Source organism: Trematomus bernacchii, unplaced genomic scaffold (genome assembly GCF_902827165.1).
Source record: "Trematomus bernacchii unplaced genomic scaffold, fTreBer1.1, whole genome shotgun sequence".
Taxonomy (NCBI): Eukaryota; Metazoa; Chordata; class Actinopteri; order Perciformes; family Nototheniidae; genus Trematomus; species Trematomus bernacchii.
Window position 1 is genome coordinate 1,326,627 of NW_022987733.1, and position 15,773 is coordinate 1,342,399.

General features: G+C 41.4%; 1 protein-coding gene across 1 annotated transcript in view; it reads left to right on the top strand.

The window, feature by feature from the left end:
* The window catches only part of bbs9 (Bardet-Biedl syndrome 9), a 186,893-nt gene that overhangs the window by 21,207 nt on the left and 149,913 nt on the right, over window positions 1–15,773 (top strand). The window contains 3 exon segments of the mRNA XM_034145825.1: window positions 4,958–5,042; window positions 6,754–6,943; window positions 15,602–15,731. Coding sequence (XP_034001716.1) covers window positions 4,958–5,042; window positions 6,754–6,943; window positions 15,602–15,731 — 405 coding nt within the window.

The window sequence follows — 15,773 nt, forward strand, 5'->3', positions numbered from 1 at the left end:
GTAACCATTAGCCAATCAGCAACCAAGGTAACCCCCCCCCCCCCACCTTATCACCTGAATCTCCTCCTAGAGCACCTTTGTGTTCTTTTTAACCAAATCTCTCTCAGAGGGGCGTGGGGAGGGGCTCTTTATTTTCATCTAAAGTAACAGACAGAGAATCAGCGTTTTGGAAACAGGGCTGAAACAGAGGGGATTATGGGTAATGCTGCAATGATCTGTTTGGTGTTTCAGACAATCACAGGTTTTGTATCTGAGACCTGGAATATATTGATGTGAAACAGTATAATAGGGGACCTTTAAAATGTGTTTTCAATGATAGAGAGTAATGATAAAACATGGTGAATCCTTCGTATATCGCAATAGCCATATCAGTCAAAATACATTTGAATTTGTTATTTTTTTTTATCAAATCGCGCTGCTCTACTATCCACTGTCTTCAGTATCAGCTGCTGATGGTTAGTGAGCCTGAGTCACTCTGCACCATCTTAAAGGCATCTGGATGTAGCAAAACACACACACTCACACTCACACTCACACTCACACTCACACTCACACACACACACACAGTTTGATCGGAAAGTACCTCTCTTTAATGTAAGCACATGCGCACTTCCCATTTCACTCTGGCACAGGCATGGAGAGCTTTCAGAAGTCTGTGTGTGTGTGGTGTGTGTGTGTGGTTTTCTCTCCCAGCTGTTTGTTATCTGGATGCCCCACCAGTATCAAGAGATTTTACAGAATCAATATCAGTGTGGAAACACTGACTTGACTAATCCCCCTGAACACACACACACACACACACACACACACACACACACACACACACACACACACACACACACACACACACACACACACACACACACACACACACACACACACACAGAGCAGTCACTGAGCACCTTTACATATGCTTGGCACTGAATTACCTGCAGCAACAAGCGTGTGATTTCCAATGCAGTTAATGTGTCTACACCAAACTAACATATATCATCTCTAACAACGATGTTCCTTCAGATGCTTCACAATAAAAGCTTTCAATGTGGAGCAAGAGCATCAGGAAGTTCATTAGCAGCTCATTAGCAAAGTAGTTGCAGGCCCCAATACAACTCTAAGAAAGCATTAACTAATTATATTTAAACTTAAATGCTTTGGGATCGACTTGGCTGAGGTAAAATGTTCCGATAAATAATAATTCAGTATTTTAAACAATAATAATGAGGACTGGATGAGAAAGCTTAATATAACTCTGGGTTACTTTTAGATATGGATTCAAATGTGATTCAATCTTCAAACCCTTATTTCTTGGCTATGTTTAATGGCTCTTGTGACATTATAAGCCGTTAAAGATTTGAATTTCTATATCGGACTCTTGTGCAAAATCACTCAATATGCACTTTTATTTCATTTTAAACATGCCATTTTTAAAGTGTAGGTACACCCACGTATCTAGGGATCTATGCACATCTTAAGCAACTCTTTAAGAGAGAAACCTTTATATAACCAGCGCTCATGTCTGATGATTGACCAACTTTAGGTAATAACATTTTTGTATCCTGATTACATAATTAAATGTAATCCATTACTCTCCAAGCCTGTGTATATATATATTTATCCCATATCAGACGACGGGGTCAGTGTTATACATTTAATATCAGATGACTGATCAAACTGTTCTCAGTTTATTTAGCCTGTTGGACTGACTCCTGTCCTGATGAATGAGAGCTTGATTTGGTGTGTGTGTGTGTGTGTGTGTGTGTGTGTGTGTGTGTGTGTGTGTGTGTGTGTGTGTGTGTGTGTGTGTGTGTGTGTGTGTGTGTGTGTGTGTGTGTGTGTGTGTGTGTGTGTGTGTGTGTGTGTGTGTGTGTGTGTGTGTGTGTGTGTGTGTGTGTGTGTGTGTGTGTGTGTGTGTGTGTGTGTGTGTGTGTGTGTGTGTGTGTGTGTGTGTGTGTGTGTGTGTGTGTGTGTGTGTGTGTGTGTGTGTGTGTGTGTGTGTGTGTGTGTGTGTGTGTGTGTGTGTGTGTGTGTGTGTGTGTATCTATTGGCGTCAGCTTTGAGATTTCAGTTTGTGTTTACCCATCCAACGAGAGAGCATGTGCATGTAGTGTGTGTTTGTGTAGTGTGTGTGTGTGTGTATGTTTATGCTTGTATGATGTATATGTTTCAGGTAAATGAGTGTGTTTGTTTGCGGAGCCTTTCCGAGAGATCCTCTTTCATATAAATGAGAACACTGTTTCCTCAAAGTGTCCTACACTCTACACGATGACTGATACTGACTACACACACTCACACACTACGGACACATGTGTATGAGAGAGCACACCACCTTTACCACACACACTTTGACGAAACAAAAAACGTGTTGTGTGTGTGTGTCCTTTTCTCCCTCCTCACATGTTAGGCATGCAGGTGAATAATCAGATTTTTGTGGTTTCTCAATTTCTCCCACACACACAGGGCTTTGTGTGATTTCTACCCTCGTTCATAACACTTAAATCAACATCTAACCAACTTCTGATGGATGGAGCTGAACACACACAGTCACACACACACATGTACACTTTTAATTCATTCATACCTCATTTCCCATAATTAATAAGACATCTAAGTGAAGGCTAGAATAGCAATATGAAAACAGAGGTAAAGAATACAGTTATTTTAAGGTGCTTTTTTAGGACTATTAGACTGAATTTAATCTATTCACTCATGCTGGAGTCGGCCTGTCTATATATTGAGTTTTGCTTTAAAAGCCTAAAACCGCTGACATGTTTAATATATATTTTAGTCCATTTTCTTCCCAGGAAATGGTCCCGGTGTGATTGAAAAGGTTTCTCTTCTGGCAGTCATCCATAAAGCAGCTCGTTAGTTTCTCATAAAAGCACAGAGGGTACGGCTACTGCACGGATACATCCAAAACTATACATCTTTTGTTGCATTGCACAAATCAAACACTTCATTTATTGATATGTGCACAGTGGTATGAGGAATAAACAGCTCATTCATGGTTGCATATGATAATACACTTATCTAGGTATAAAAGTGAAATGCTCTTCAATGCAATTGGATGCGATTTGACAATTTGGAAGGCAAAATATTCCCCAAAATATCTGTATTTAATATTTTAACCATATGAAATACAGCCTTTTACATTCATGTGTTATACACATATCATAACATGCTCTGTTCACTCACACAAAAAAGGGAAAACGACAAACCAGTTAAATCACAACAGTTGAAAAAAGGGCTACAAATTAGAAATGTAAATAAAATCGAACATTGATCTGATTGTAACAGATTGTCACAGAATCAGCATAACAGTTGCTAAATAGTGCATGGGTGTATAGATGAGAGTAACACCTACGTCACTTCCGGGCGAAAATTACGGCCCCGCCCACTTTTGGGGGAAAACAACGCTGTCATTTGAATGGCGGTCAATTCAAATTCTGAAGTTTTGTTTTCCCCCAAAAGTGGGCGGGGCCGTAATCTTCGCCCGGAAGTGACGTAGGTGTTACTCTCATCTATGTTATGTGCATGTACTGAATGTTTTTAACTATCCAACGTGATCAATAACACATTGCACATCATACTGCATTCTTCATGTGCTGTTTTTGTGCTGTCAGTTTGTCCAATTAGATTTTTCACACCACTAAAGCCAGAGGAGAAATATCATTTTTTAAATGGCTGGAATGAATCCCAACCAGTGGCCATAATGTGGCAGCCATATTGGATTACGCTCCTTACGATTTTAAAGTGGATTTCATACCTGCCAGCTGTGATTACCAGTCCGTCCACGGCCCACATATATAACACAGAGTGAGAAAACTGTGAGTGGATAAATCGGCTGTTATGTCGTGTTTGGGTTGTGGTCCGCAGTCGGGCTGGGTCGGTTTTGGATCTCTCCGTTCATCCAGGTGTTAAAGGAGAAGGATAGCTTCCAGCCAAGTTGCTCCCACTGCCAGCTTCTTACTGGAAAACTCCTAAAGCTGAAGAGGCCAAAATCAACTGACCACAGATCAGTCGGACCACTTTATCGTTAAACAGCTCGCTGATTAAAACTGATCGACCGCAGATCCCGGGGTCGGCGGCTTGTTGACTGACCTGACAGAAGCTGTAAAAGAGGAAGGGGCAATATGAGACGCTCGCTGCGGATTCACTTTATAACGATCATGTTTCACAGAGTTAGACTTCAAATGTGAATACGTGATGTGTACTAGGATGTCTGCCCTGGACTCACAGAGGGGATTTCTCTCAGGAAAAAAGCTGATGTCGTTGTGGTCTCGGGCTTGTGGTAAAAGAAGCACAATTTGTAACCAGAGAGTTATTTTTTAGGCTGGCTGTCGAATATCTAAAGGGGAATTCTTAAATGAGAAATGCTCCCTGCAAAGTGTCCTTAAGCAAAGCATTTCACTTGCAGTTACGCCAATCATAACTGAAGTAGCTAATTGTGTGTTTTTCCCCTCTTAAAGGTCAGATACTGAGGTTAAATGTATAGTTAACATAATTTTAATGTTTTTTCTGTTAAAAAGTACCCAAATATACACACACACACACACGCACACACACACACACACACACACACACACACACACACACACACACACACACACACACACACACACACACACACACACACACACACACACACACACACACACACAGACATACACACACACACACCAACATTGACATAACCCAAACACATTCCTTGACACTTTTACATGTCTGACAGTTGTGTGTCTGTTTGCAGAGAGCTCAGAAACAGCTCATAAAGCAACTTGCAAATGGTGGTCGGCGTGCAGCAGCCTTAACGCTGATGCTGACAGGAGATTGAATGTGATCCACTGACACTTGTGTGTGTGTGTGTGTGTGTGTGTGTGTGTGTGTGTGTGTGTGTGTGTGTGTGTGTGTGTGTGTGTGGTTGTGTGTGTGTAAACATCTGTGTGTTTCTCTTTCTCAGGTATGAGACTCTGGCTGTGGCTGCAGAGGCAGAGAGTCGACAGGATGCGGATCTGCCGCTCAAGACGGGAGGCAAGAGGCTGACGGTGAGTCTATAAAAACACCAGCTGCCACGGATAAACTGACTATATGTGTACAGTGATATTCAGTCAGTTTCTGTCACATATGCAGCTTAAGCATGAAATGGTTTACTTATTTGTATTTCCTGAGTCAAATGTAAACAACAGAGGAATCCATATTTTGGGACCAGAGGCCTGCACTACGAAGCTGGTTCAACCTAACCTGGATATGTTTGAGTTAGCCGGTTGGCCCAAAACATACGCGCTCTCGCTAAGCTGTCCTACGACGCTGGTTATCAAGTGGATCGCTCAAGCCAGCCGTGTCCTATCTAGTTAGGTGCGCGTTCACATGAAAGGGGTGGTATTTGCAACGATCGACCAATCTCAAACATGGACAAGCGTACTGACAGCGCAGCGCGTCATACTTCCTGAATGAAAAGTGAACTTTAATATTAGTCAAATATGAAGAAGTTAAACTTTAAACATCCATGACTTAAACACTTTATCCAGGATAAAAGCCACATAGCTGCACCTGCAAGGTGAATACAGCTGGTAAAAGAAAAAGTGTTTGAATGCGTACATTAACAGGTTTATGAAATCACTGCCCCGTCCAAGACACGAGTGGATTTGACTTTAATTACATTTGACTCAAGTGTTTCGTCAACTTAATGTGTTGCTTAAAATAATACTTCTGCATACAGTATGTGACACTGTGAGTGTTGCACGGCCAGATACGGCTCAAGAAGCTGACTCAGATAAGGAAATATATGATACATTATGATGTGATATGATATGAATGATAATGGGACACATCGACGTCTGCACTCACAGTGCCGCGGACTGTACTTAATGTTACTCTGATCCGGTTACTTGCCTGCAACCTAACCTGCTCCGGAGCAGGTTAGCCGCTCAGCATAAGTTACCATGGAGATCTAGCCCGCTAAAAAGAGAACCAGCGTCGTAGGACCGGAAAGCCTGAGTTTTCCCTGAAGTCAGCCGGCTAAGCGAAAATCCGGCTTCGTAGTACAGGCCTCTGGTAATGTTTCTGGGAACTATCCTCAACAACACTACCACTGGTCCGTTAACATTAACGATGAAAAAAGACTACATTTATACAGCGCTTTTCCATTCTTCTTGCCTCCTCAAAGTGTTTCTCATATACAAGTCAGCATTCATTATATTCACCCATTCACACACATTCATACAGAGGCAGAGGCCGTGTGTGTGTGTGTGTGTGTGTGTGTGTGTGTGTGTGTGTGTGTGTGTGTGTGTGTGTGTGTGTGTGTGTGTGTGTGTGTGTGTGTGTGTGTGTGTGTGTGTGTGTGTGTGTGTGTGTGTGTGTGTGTGTGTGTGTGTGTGTGTGTGTGTGTGTGTGTGTGTGTGTGTGTGTGTGTGTGTGTGTGTGTGTGTGTGTGTGTGTGTGTGTGTGTGTGTGTGTGTGTGTGTGTGTGTGTGTATTCTCTTGCCGTTATGTTAAATGTTTGTTTTCTTTGTATCGTGTCTTAATATCTGTCCTTGTCTGATGTTGCAAATGGGGCTGCTGTGATTCACATTTCAGACTTCATCTGGCAATAAATGATTATCGTATCATATTTTATATTTTGTTATCTATAGATACTCTATTTAGATATTTATCTTTCTGCTGTTTGTTTATTTTTTAAACTCACGCTGCTGTAACAAAACAATTTCCTAACCTGTGATAAATAAAGCGTATTAAATCTAATGTAATCTCCTTCAGCCTGACTGGACGTTTGTCCTGGGAGAACAGGCCCTGGATCTGTGTGTGCCCTCCTTCTCCTCCTCCTCATCCTCCTCCTCCATCTTCGTCCTGGGTGAGAGGAACCTCTACTGTCTGCGGGACAACGGCCAGATCCGCTTCATGAAGAAACTGGAGTTCAACCCCAGCTGCTTCCTGCCCTACAGCTCAGGTAACCTGACATTTAAGCAGCAAGATGCCCCTCGTCTATGAAGAAATATTCCACCTTTAGTCTGTTTGCCAGCTCATAGAGTCCTGTTGTGAACCAGGACATGTCGAGTACCTACTGCAACTTCTGCCAACTGCCCAACATATGCAAGTTGGCAGTAGAAACAAATTCATCTGACTCTAAATATGTTACTCCATATCATCCATTACATTACATGTTACTTGTTAGACGCTTTTATCCAAAGCGACTTACATACTCAATACTGAGGGCAATCCCCACAGGAGCAACTTGGGGTGAAGTGTCTCAGGGACACAACGACATGCTGACTGCAGTGGGGTTTGAACCTGTGCTCCCCTGATCCGAACACCAAGGCACTAGTCCACTGCGCCACAACCTTCTCATCCCCCCTATATATATTTATTTTCCAAATGCTTTAGAATTCAAGGCATACAAGGAGTTTGTATTTTGAACAAAGAGCATTTATCTACAAATTAAGTCGATAAATAGGAAATAAAAAATAAATAAACAAATGAACCAGGCCCTAACTAAATGTGTTAGAATAAATATTGAATTGAAACTTAAACCTAGACAGAGAAAAATGGAAAGTGATGGGAAGACTTTTGTATGGACTTTTAAAGAGGAAATAAATGGTCCATCTTGTTTCTGTGTTTCGTTGCTTTTTAATCCAGATTAAATTAGAATCTTAAAGGTGGATGGAGTACTCCGATTTCTTAAATAAAAGTAGCAATTCTTAATTTTTTAAATTATCTGTTCCAAGTAAAAGTGTGGCATCTACAATCTTAACTAAGCAAACTGCTAGAATGAAAATACTCACCTCACAATTGTACTTAATAAAAGCCCTTGAGTAAATGCACTTTATTACATTCCACCACTGCAGGTGTTAGCAATGCTATTCACAGGAAGCAAGAGGTCAAATGTCACAGGGATTTTAAAATAAGCGCAGGCCTTTTGTTAGGCAGCTAATTCAAAGTCAAAAGTCAAAGTCAGCTTTATTGTCAATAATTCTACATGTTGTACATCCAGAAATATCGAGATATCGTTTCCCGCAGTCCTACAGTGTGACATATATACATCAAACAAAACAAAAAAGGGCCTAGATAACCGGGGTATACAGTTTAAAATGTTAATAATATAATTTAAGTGTTCAAAAGTATAGTTTCAGTGCAGTAGCATGGGAGATGGGCAGAAAAGTGAGTTAGGGGGTTAGAGTCCAGGACCATTTGGGGCAGGGGAGAAAGGTCGGAGGCAGGGTGGAGAGTTCAGGGGAGAGATGTCAGAGGGCGGAAGAGATGGAGGGAGGGGAGAGAGTTCAGCAGCCTGACCGCCTGGTGGAGGAAGCTGTTGCCCAGCCTGGAGGTGCGTGAGCTGAGGCTGAGGAACCTTCTTCCTGAAGGCAGGAGGCTGAAGAGGCTGTTGGAGGGGGAATAATCAGGAATAAACTGTAATAAAACTGGGCTATAGAGAACCAGCTGACGTCGTTTTGCTGAGAACCGAGCACAGCCAATGTGAGAATAGTTTCAAATGCAGCACTGGTTACACTCTGATGTGTTTCATCTGGAATAAACTAAAGGGCAGCAACACTAACTGCACCATGCATCAGTGCACCTGCCACAAGCAGACTGTTGAACATAAGTGAAACAAGAAATACACAAAAACAAAGTGCTCTGTGGCCCGGTGCCCCGCGGCTGGCTCTGCAGGAAGCTAGGTGCTGGCAGGACATGATGGAACAACTAGCTCTGCTGCATGCATTCAAAGAGACTCCTGAACACATGAAGTACATACACACATGCTGCAGGATGAATGGATTTCATAATAAAGACATATATATAGATCCAGGGGTATGATATATCATATATTGTTGCCGTCCAGTGAATATCGTGCACGTCCGATCTGATTTTGGTGATTTTCAAAACATCTTTGTGGTTTAGGGTTAAACCGGCGTGACAAAAACCATGGAATTATTCAAGTAAAGCTCCGAAAAGTCTGTTTTCCTCATTACAATTGAAACTTTATGGAGACACAATTACATTGTAGATGCTTGATATAGATCACTTACAGGAATGGGCGACATGTGGCAAAAGTTGAACGTCCAAACTGCAGGGTAAAACAGACGGAAAGGAAAAAACATCCTTATTTTTCTTTATTGTCTTGCCATTGTCTTTATTTATTTTTCGACATTTAAAGTGCACTTAAACTAAAACAGCAACAACAAAAAACGAACCTGACAATAATCAAACAATACATAATTAAATGCAAAAGACATTGACTGACATATCACTTAAATAAAGTCAATACAGTAAAAAGGACATGCACATAATGGTGATGATAATAATAGAATAGAATCGAAGGGATGATACCCTCTGTAATGGTCTCACATGCTGAGCACACAGCACACAGTGACATGTGTTCTCTGCTTTTAACCCATCCTAGTACCAGGAGTCTAGTACTAGGAGCAGTGGGCAGCTATTGTACAGCGCCCGGGGAGCAATGGGAGTGAGGGGTGTCCAGTGCCTTGCTCAAGGGCACCACGGCAGGGCAGGAGGTGAACTGGGACCTCTCCAAGTAGAAGTCCACTCTCCTTATTTTAGGTCTGTTCGGGGACTTGAACCGGCGACCCTGCGGCTCACAGTCCAAGCCCCTACTGACTGAGCCACTGCTGGATAATGAATAATACAATAATAATAAACAAATAAAAATAACCGTAAACAAATAATATGAACAACAATAACAGTCACAATAATCCAAATAATACATTTAGATAAAAAATGTTGCTTTCTTCCTCAAGAAATGTCCTTTTCTTTTTAATGACTAATTTTAAATGCCATTTTCTTAATGTCTTCCATTTTTGTAAAGCACTTTGAATTGCCTTGTGTTGAAAGGTGCTATATAAATAAATTTGCCTTGCCTTGCCTTGCCTTATTTTCCATAATATGCATGAAAGGCTCCCAGACAGACAGATATCAAACTAGGTAACTTGATGATACAGGTACATACAGTAGCAATACATGTTGTTATAATAAATATGCAGGATATGGAAATCGTAGGTACTCCTCTCAATAATCCCACAGGTTGTGTGCTGTATGGTGAAGCTACACAGCTACAGACCGCTAATGGCTTCCAGAGGAATACACCTCTCCCTGTCTTCACCTCCGATAGGCAACGAGAGGGATTGTGTGCAATGTGATGATTGTGCAGCTGTCTTAGTTTGCTCTTGTTCAAAAAAACATCCCATCTGGCCTCTTCCACACACAACCGACAAGATTCGGTTCTGCGTATGTTATGATAATCCCACTGTGCCAACGGGTCTGGAAATGGTTCTGATAAACATCCTCAAATCTTCCTTCTTCAGACATTTCAGGCTTTGTTTTTCCGCCCAATCTTCCGTGTTTCTGTTTTTGATTAGACCAAGGTGCATATCACGGCAATACGCTGAGTTTAATCCTAAAACAGCATCACTCTTTTTGTTTATGCTTGCTTTATTTACCCTGGAATCCAGGCGTGAAAGCTTGAAAGTTGTTTGTTTTTCGATACGGAGGAAAACGGTATAACTCCTCTGCAGGCCGATTCTTATCACCGCAAACTAAACTAATTACCCAGATACGGTCGGACCTCCAGAGTGATGCTTTAATACAGTAGAATAAAAGTTCTGTGCATAACCTTTTGAGCATGGAGCAATAAACAACCTTTTTATGAGAGTTCTTTACAGCAAAAAAAAAAGTCTGGTTCAGTTTAAGCAACAATGTGCCAGAATTGAGAGTATTACAGTTAATCTGAGATGGATGGAAAGAGTCAAAGGATGTGAAGGAAAGTAGAGAAATAGGCTGGAGGAAGGGTCCAACATGGATGGAGGGCTTGCAAGAACGGCCAAGAACTGATATTTGAAATGGCTTTCCAAGTGCCCTTTCACTATCTGTTCCAGACATTATTTAGATTATTTCAATTACCCTTGGAAATTGGCTATACATTCAGTACATGATGTGCCCGTGCAACAAAAGCAGCTTTTATTAGGACATGGTTCCTCTCAACAATCAAAAGCACATACATATTCCCACATGCCTGGAAGACTTCCGGGATCAGACTGCCGCTGCACTCTTCTGTGTTCATTCTCGATGTGTTGTTAAAGAGTCCTCTCCTGCTGATGTTCAGGTGTATATCAGTAGGTAGTGTCTCTACTTTAAAGAGTCCTCTCCTGCTGATGTTCAGGTGTATATCAGTATGTAGTGTCTCTACTTTAAAGAGTCCTCTCCTGCTGATGTTCAGGTGTATATCAGTATGTAGTGTCTCTGCTTTAAAGAGTCCTCTCCTGCTGATGTTCAGGTGTATATCAGTATGTAGTGTCTCTACTTTAAAGAGTCCTCTCCTGCTGATGTTCAGGTGTATATCAGTATGTAGTGTCTCTACTTTAAAGAGTCCTCTCCTGCTGATGTTCAGGTGTATATCAGTATGTAGTGTCTCTACTTTAAAGAGTCCTCTCCTGCTGATGTTCAGGTGTATATCAGTATGTAGTGTCTCTACTTTAAAGAGTCCTCTCCTGCTGATGTTCAGGTTCATATCAGTATGTAGTGTCTCTACTTTAAAGAGTCCTCTCCTGCTGATGTTCAGGTGTATATCAGTAGGTAGTGTCTCTACTTTAAAGAGTCCTCTCCTGCTGATGTTCAGGTGTATATCAGTATGTAGTGTCTCTGCTTTAAAGAGTCCTCTCCTGCTGATGTTCAGGTGTATATCAGTATGTAGTGTCTCTACTTTAAAGAGTCCTCTCCTGCTGATGTTCAGGTGTATATCAGTATGTAGTGTCTCTACTTTAAAGAGTCCTCTCCTGCTGATGTTCAGGTGTATATCAGTATGTAGTGTCTCTACTTTAAAGAGTCCTCTCCTGCTGATGTTCAGGTGTATATCAGTATGTAGTGTCTCTACTTTAAAGAGTCCTCTCCTGCTGATGTTCAGGTGTATATCAGTATGTAGTGTCTCTACTTTAAAGAGTCCTCTCCTGCTGATGTTCAGGTGTATATCAGTATGTAGTATCTCTGCTTTAAAGAGTCCTCTCCTGCTGATGTTCAGGTGTATATCAGTATGTAGTGTCTCTACTTTAAAGAGTCCTCTCCTGCTGATGTTCAGGTGTATATCAGTATGTAGTGTCTCTACTTTAAAGAGTCCTCTCCTGCTGATGTTCAGGTGTATATCAGTATGTAGTGTCTCTGCTTTAAAGAGTCCTCTCCTGCTGATGTTCAGGTGTATATCAGTATGTAGTGTCTCTACTTTAAAGAGTCCTCTCCTGCTGATGTTCAGGTGTATATCAGTATGTAGTGTCTCTGCTTTAAAGAGTCCTCTCCTGCTGATGTTCAGGTGTATATCAGTATGTAGTGTCTCTACTTTAAAGAGTCCTCTCCTGCTGATGTTCAGGTGTATATCAGTATGTAGTGTCTCTACTTTAAAGAGTCCTCTCCTGCTGATGTTCAGGTGTATATCAGTATGTAGTGTCTCTACTTTAAAGAGTCCTCTCCTGCTGATGTTCAGGTGTATATCAGTATGTAGTGTCTCTACTTTAAAGAGTCCTCTCCTGCTGATGTTCAGGTGTATATCAGTATGTAGTGTCTCTACTTTAAAGAGTCCTCTCCTGCTGATGTTCAGGTGTATATCAGTATGTAGTGTTTCTACTTTAAAGAGTCCTCTCCTGCTGATGTTCAGGTGTATATCAGTATGTAGTGTCTCTACTTTAAAGAGTCCTCTCCTGCTGATGTTCAGGTGTATATCAGTATGTAGTGTCTCTACATGTCTCCGTGCTTTAATGTTCAAAAAGCTCTTTATGTTTCTCATACTGCCTGTGCTGCAGTACCTCTTTTCACCCTCTGTCTGAAACCAGAGCCCAGTCTGCTCTGATTGGTTAGCTGGCTCTGTTGTGATTGGTCAACCGCTTAGAGATGTCCCGCCCCTCAGCCTATCACGTACAATGTGTTGTATCGCTACCCAATAGAAGCGTAAGTGTTACGTAGTAATGTCACTATGTTCTGGAAGTAAACAAAGGAGTCCAATGGAGGCGTTTCAGGCAGGGGGGTGTGTAGGAGGGAAACTCCCTCTGGAGGGAACACAGGGATTTTAGCCTTTTAGACCATTTACATGCACACAAATCTGTGTAACACACTTCAGGAAAGAGAAAACCCCAAAGAGCAGAATAGGGCCTCTTTAAATGCTTGACATCTCGTGACACTGGGACTGTGAGCTGCCACCCACCGTTCAGTATAGTGCACGGTCATTTAGTGGATATCCTTTGAACCCTTACCGTGTAGAGACTAGTGCAGAGGAGGAAAGACAACAGCGATCTCTTGAGTGTTTCCTTCCAGCCTCAGAGCTGCATCTGCTGCCCCCCCCCGCTCTCCCCGTCTGCCTCCCTCTGTCTGTCTGTTTATTTGTCTCTGTAGAATAACTTTTATTGGCTCTCCTGCTCACCAGAAAGTACATTTAGTTCAGTTCCTGCATTCAATCCCAGTGAGATGCTAAATATTTTGGTTTTGTAATAAGATGATATGATCCATTCGTCTTGAAACTGGACATGGGGTGACTGTTTCATTTAGATTATCTCAGTCAATGGATGATTTAACATTCAAGGAGCCAGGCATGTTAGGGGTTACATAATATGTGATAATGATAATGAATTTAGTGGAAGACAGGAGGGGTTTAAAGGGGCCCTATCATGCTTTTTGGGGTATCCCTTTCCTGTAGTGTGTTATATAGGTTTTAGTGCATGTAAATGGTCTGCAAAGGCTAAAATCCCTGTGTTCTATCAAGAGGGAGTTTCTCTCCCACACTCCTTTTCTTACTTTCAGAACATAGTCACATCACTTTATAACGCTTGTGCTTCTAGCGTTGTATGTGATAGACTAAGGGGCGGGACATCTCTAAGCACTTGACCAATCACAACAGAGCCGGCCAGCTAACCAATCAGAGCAGACTGGGCTCTGGTTTCAGACAGAGGGTGAAAAGAAGTGCTGCAGCACAGGCAGTATGAGACAAATAAAGAGCTTTTTGAACATTAAAGGCCGATTTTTGGTTTGAACATGACGACAGAACTCATATTGGACCTTTCTAATTAGGTTGTAATTATAATGCTGATGCTGTGATAGAAGGTGTGTGTTTGCTTTGATGTGGCACCAACACACACCCTGCTGTGCTGACCGCTGCTACTATATTATAACTCGTGTATCCCACCGTGTGTGTGAGCGCGGCGTGTTTGTTTTGCGTGTGGCCGTCACCTCAGATCTCTCTAGGTGGCAGCTGCACCATTGGTGGGATGGACTGGACATTTGTGTGTGTGTGTGTGTGTGTGTGTGTGTGTGTGTGTGTGTGTGTGTGTGTGTGTGTGTGTGTGTGTGTGTGTGTGTGTGTGTGTGTGTGTGTGTGTGTGTGTGTGTGTGTGTGTGTGTGTGTGTGTGTGTGTGTGTGTGTGTGTGTGTGTGTGTGTGTGTGTGTGTGTGTGTGTGTGTGTGTGTGTGTGTGTGTGTGTGTGTGTGTGTGTGTGTGTGTGTGTGTGTGTGTGTGTGTGTGTGTGTGTGTTGACACATAAAACACAAGTGGTATTTATATTTAATGTTTCTAGCCATGAGTCACTGGAGAAAGTGTATATGTAACTTTAGTTATATATACACCTATAAAAGCTGACCTTGTCCCAAAATGAAAGATCTAGATGACAATTCAATATACAAACCAGATGTGAGATGTAAAGACATTTTTTTTCTCTTTTACAGGAGGGTACACTCAACTTAAAGGGCAATGCCACCCACCACAGGAATGTGTTATTTCTGTGCTCTATGGTTGGATTTGTGAATATGCACCACTGTTTTCCAACGGCAAAAATCTGAGACAAAACCATTTCATTTGTATTGCTATAAAACCGAGGCTGTTTTTCGAGACATAAGACTTTACATTGTAATGTTAACAGTGCTTCTTAGTGTGGCTAGTTAGTCAATGAAATAGTCTATTATCCGGGACACATCATATGCACATGCTTGCTGTAGTGTTGTACATAAATGTCCAGACATGCATTCATGAACATACAACACATGTACGTAAAAGTAAACGAAGCGAACAACGTGAGATTTTTCATTGGTTATTTATATTAACGTGTTTCTCACCTAAGAATATAATTGTTCATTTTAAAGAGAATTCACTTTTCTGTGGCTCACACACGTTGGAAGTGTGTTTTAATCTGTTCTGTACAGCTCTCATTTTTATTATATTTGATAGTTTATTGGACATTTAACTATAACTTCTTATGCTTATATAAATATTTGTATTGTGTTTTATTTTAAATATTTTCATTGCACATTCCTTCTTTAACTTCTTATATACATTATTTTATTTTTTTATTACATTTCATTTTGGGATAAAATGGAGCTACTGACAAGAAACCTAATTTTCCACGGGATAAAAAGATTATTGTGATTTAACATCCAGAACATACTTTGTTATAAGTCATTATTGTTAGGTACATTTATTTAATGTAAAATATTTAAATAGGTACATTTTTGAACAGAACAACAGTTTTTATATGATCATAAAAATAACCGACCAGGAACAAGCTGATGGCGAAAGGCTCTGTTCTTATGTCTCACCATTTGGTTGTTGTTTCTGGTTGATCTCCTTTAGTGACGGATGGCACGACCAACCTGTTGCTAGGTAATCACACCAACATGCTGCAGGTTTACCAGGATGTGACTCTGAAGTGGGCGGCACAGCTCTCCTTTGTGCCCGTGGCCATTCGTGTCGCCAACTTCCCGTGAGTACCACCTTAAAAAAAAACATCTGACGAACCAAATGT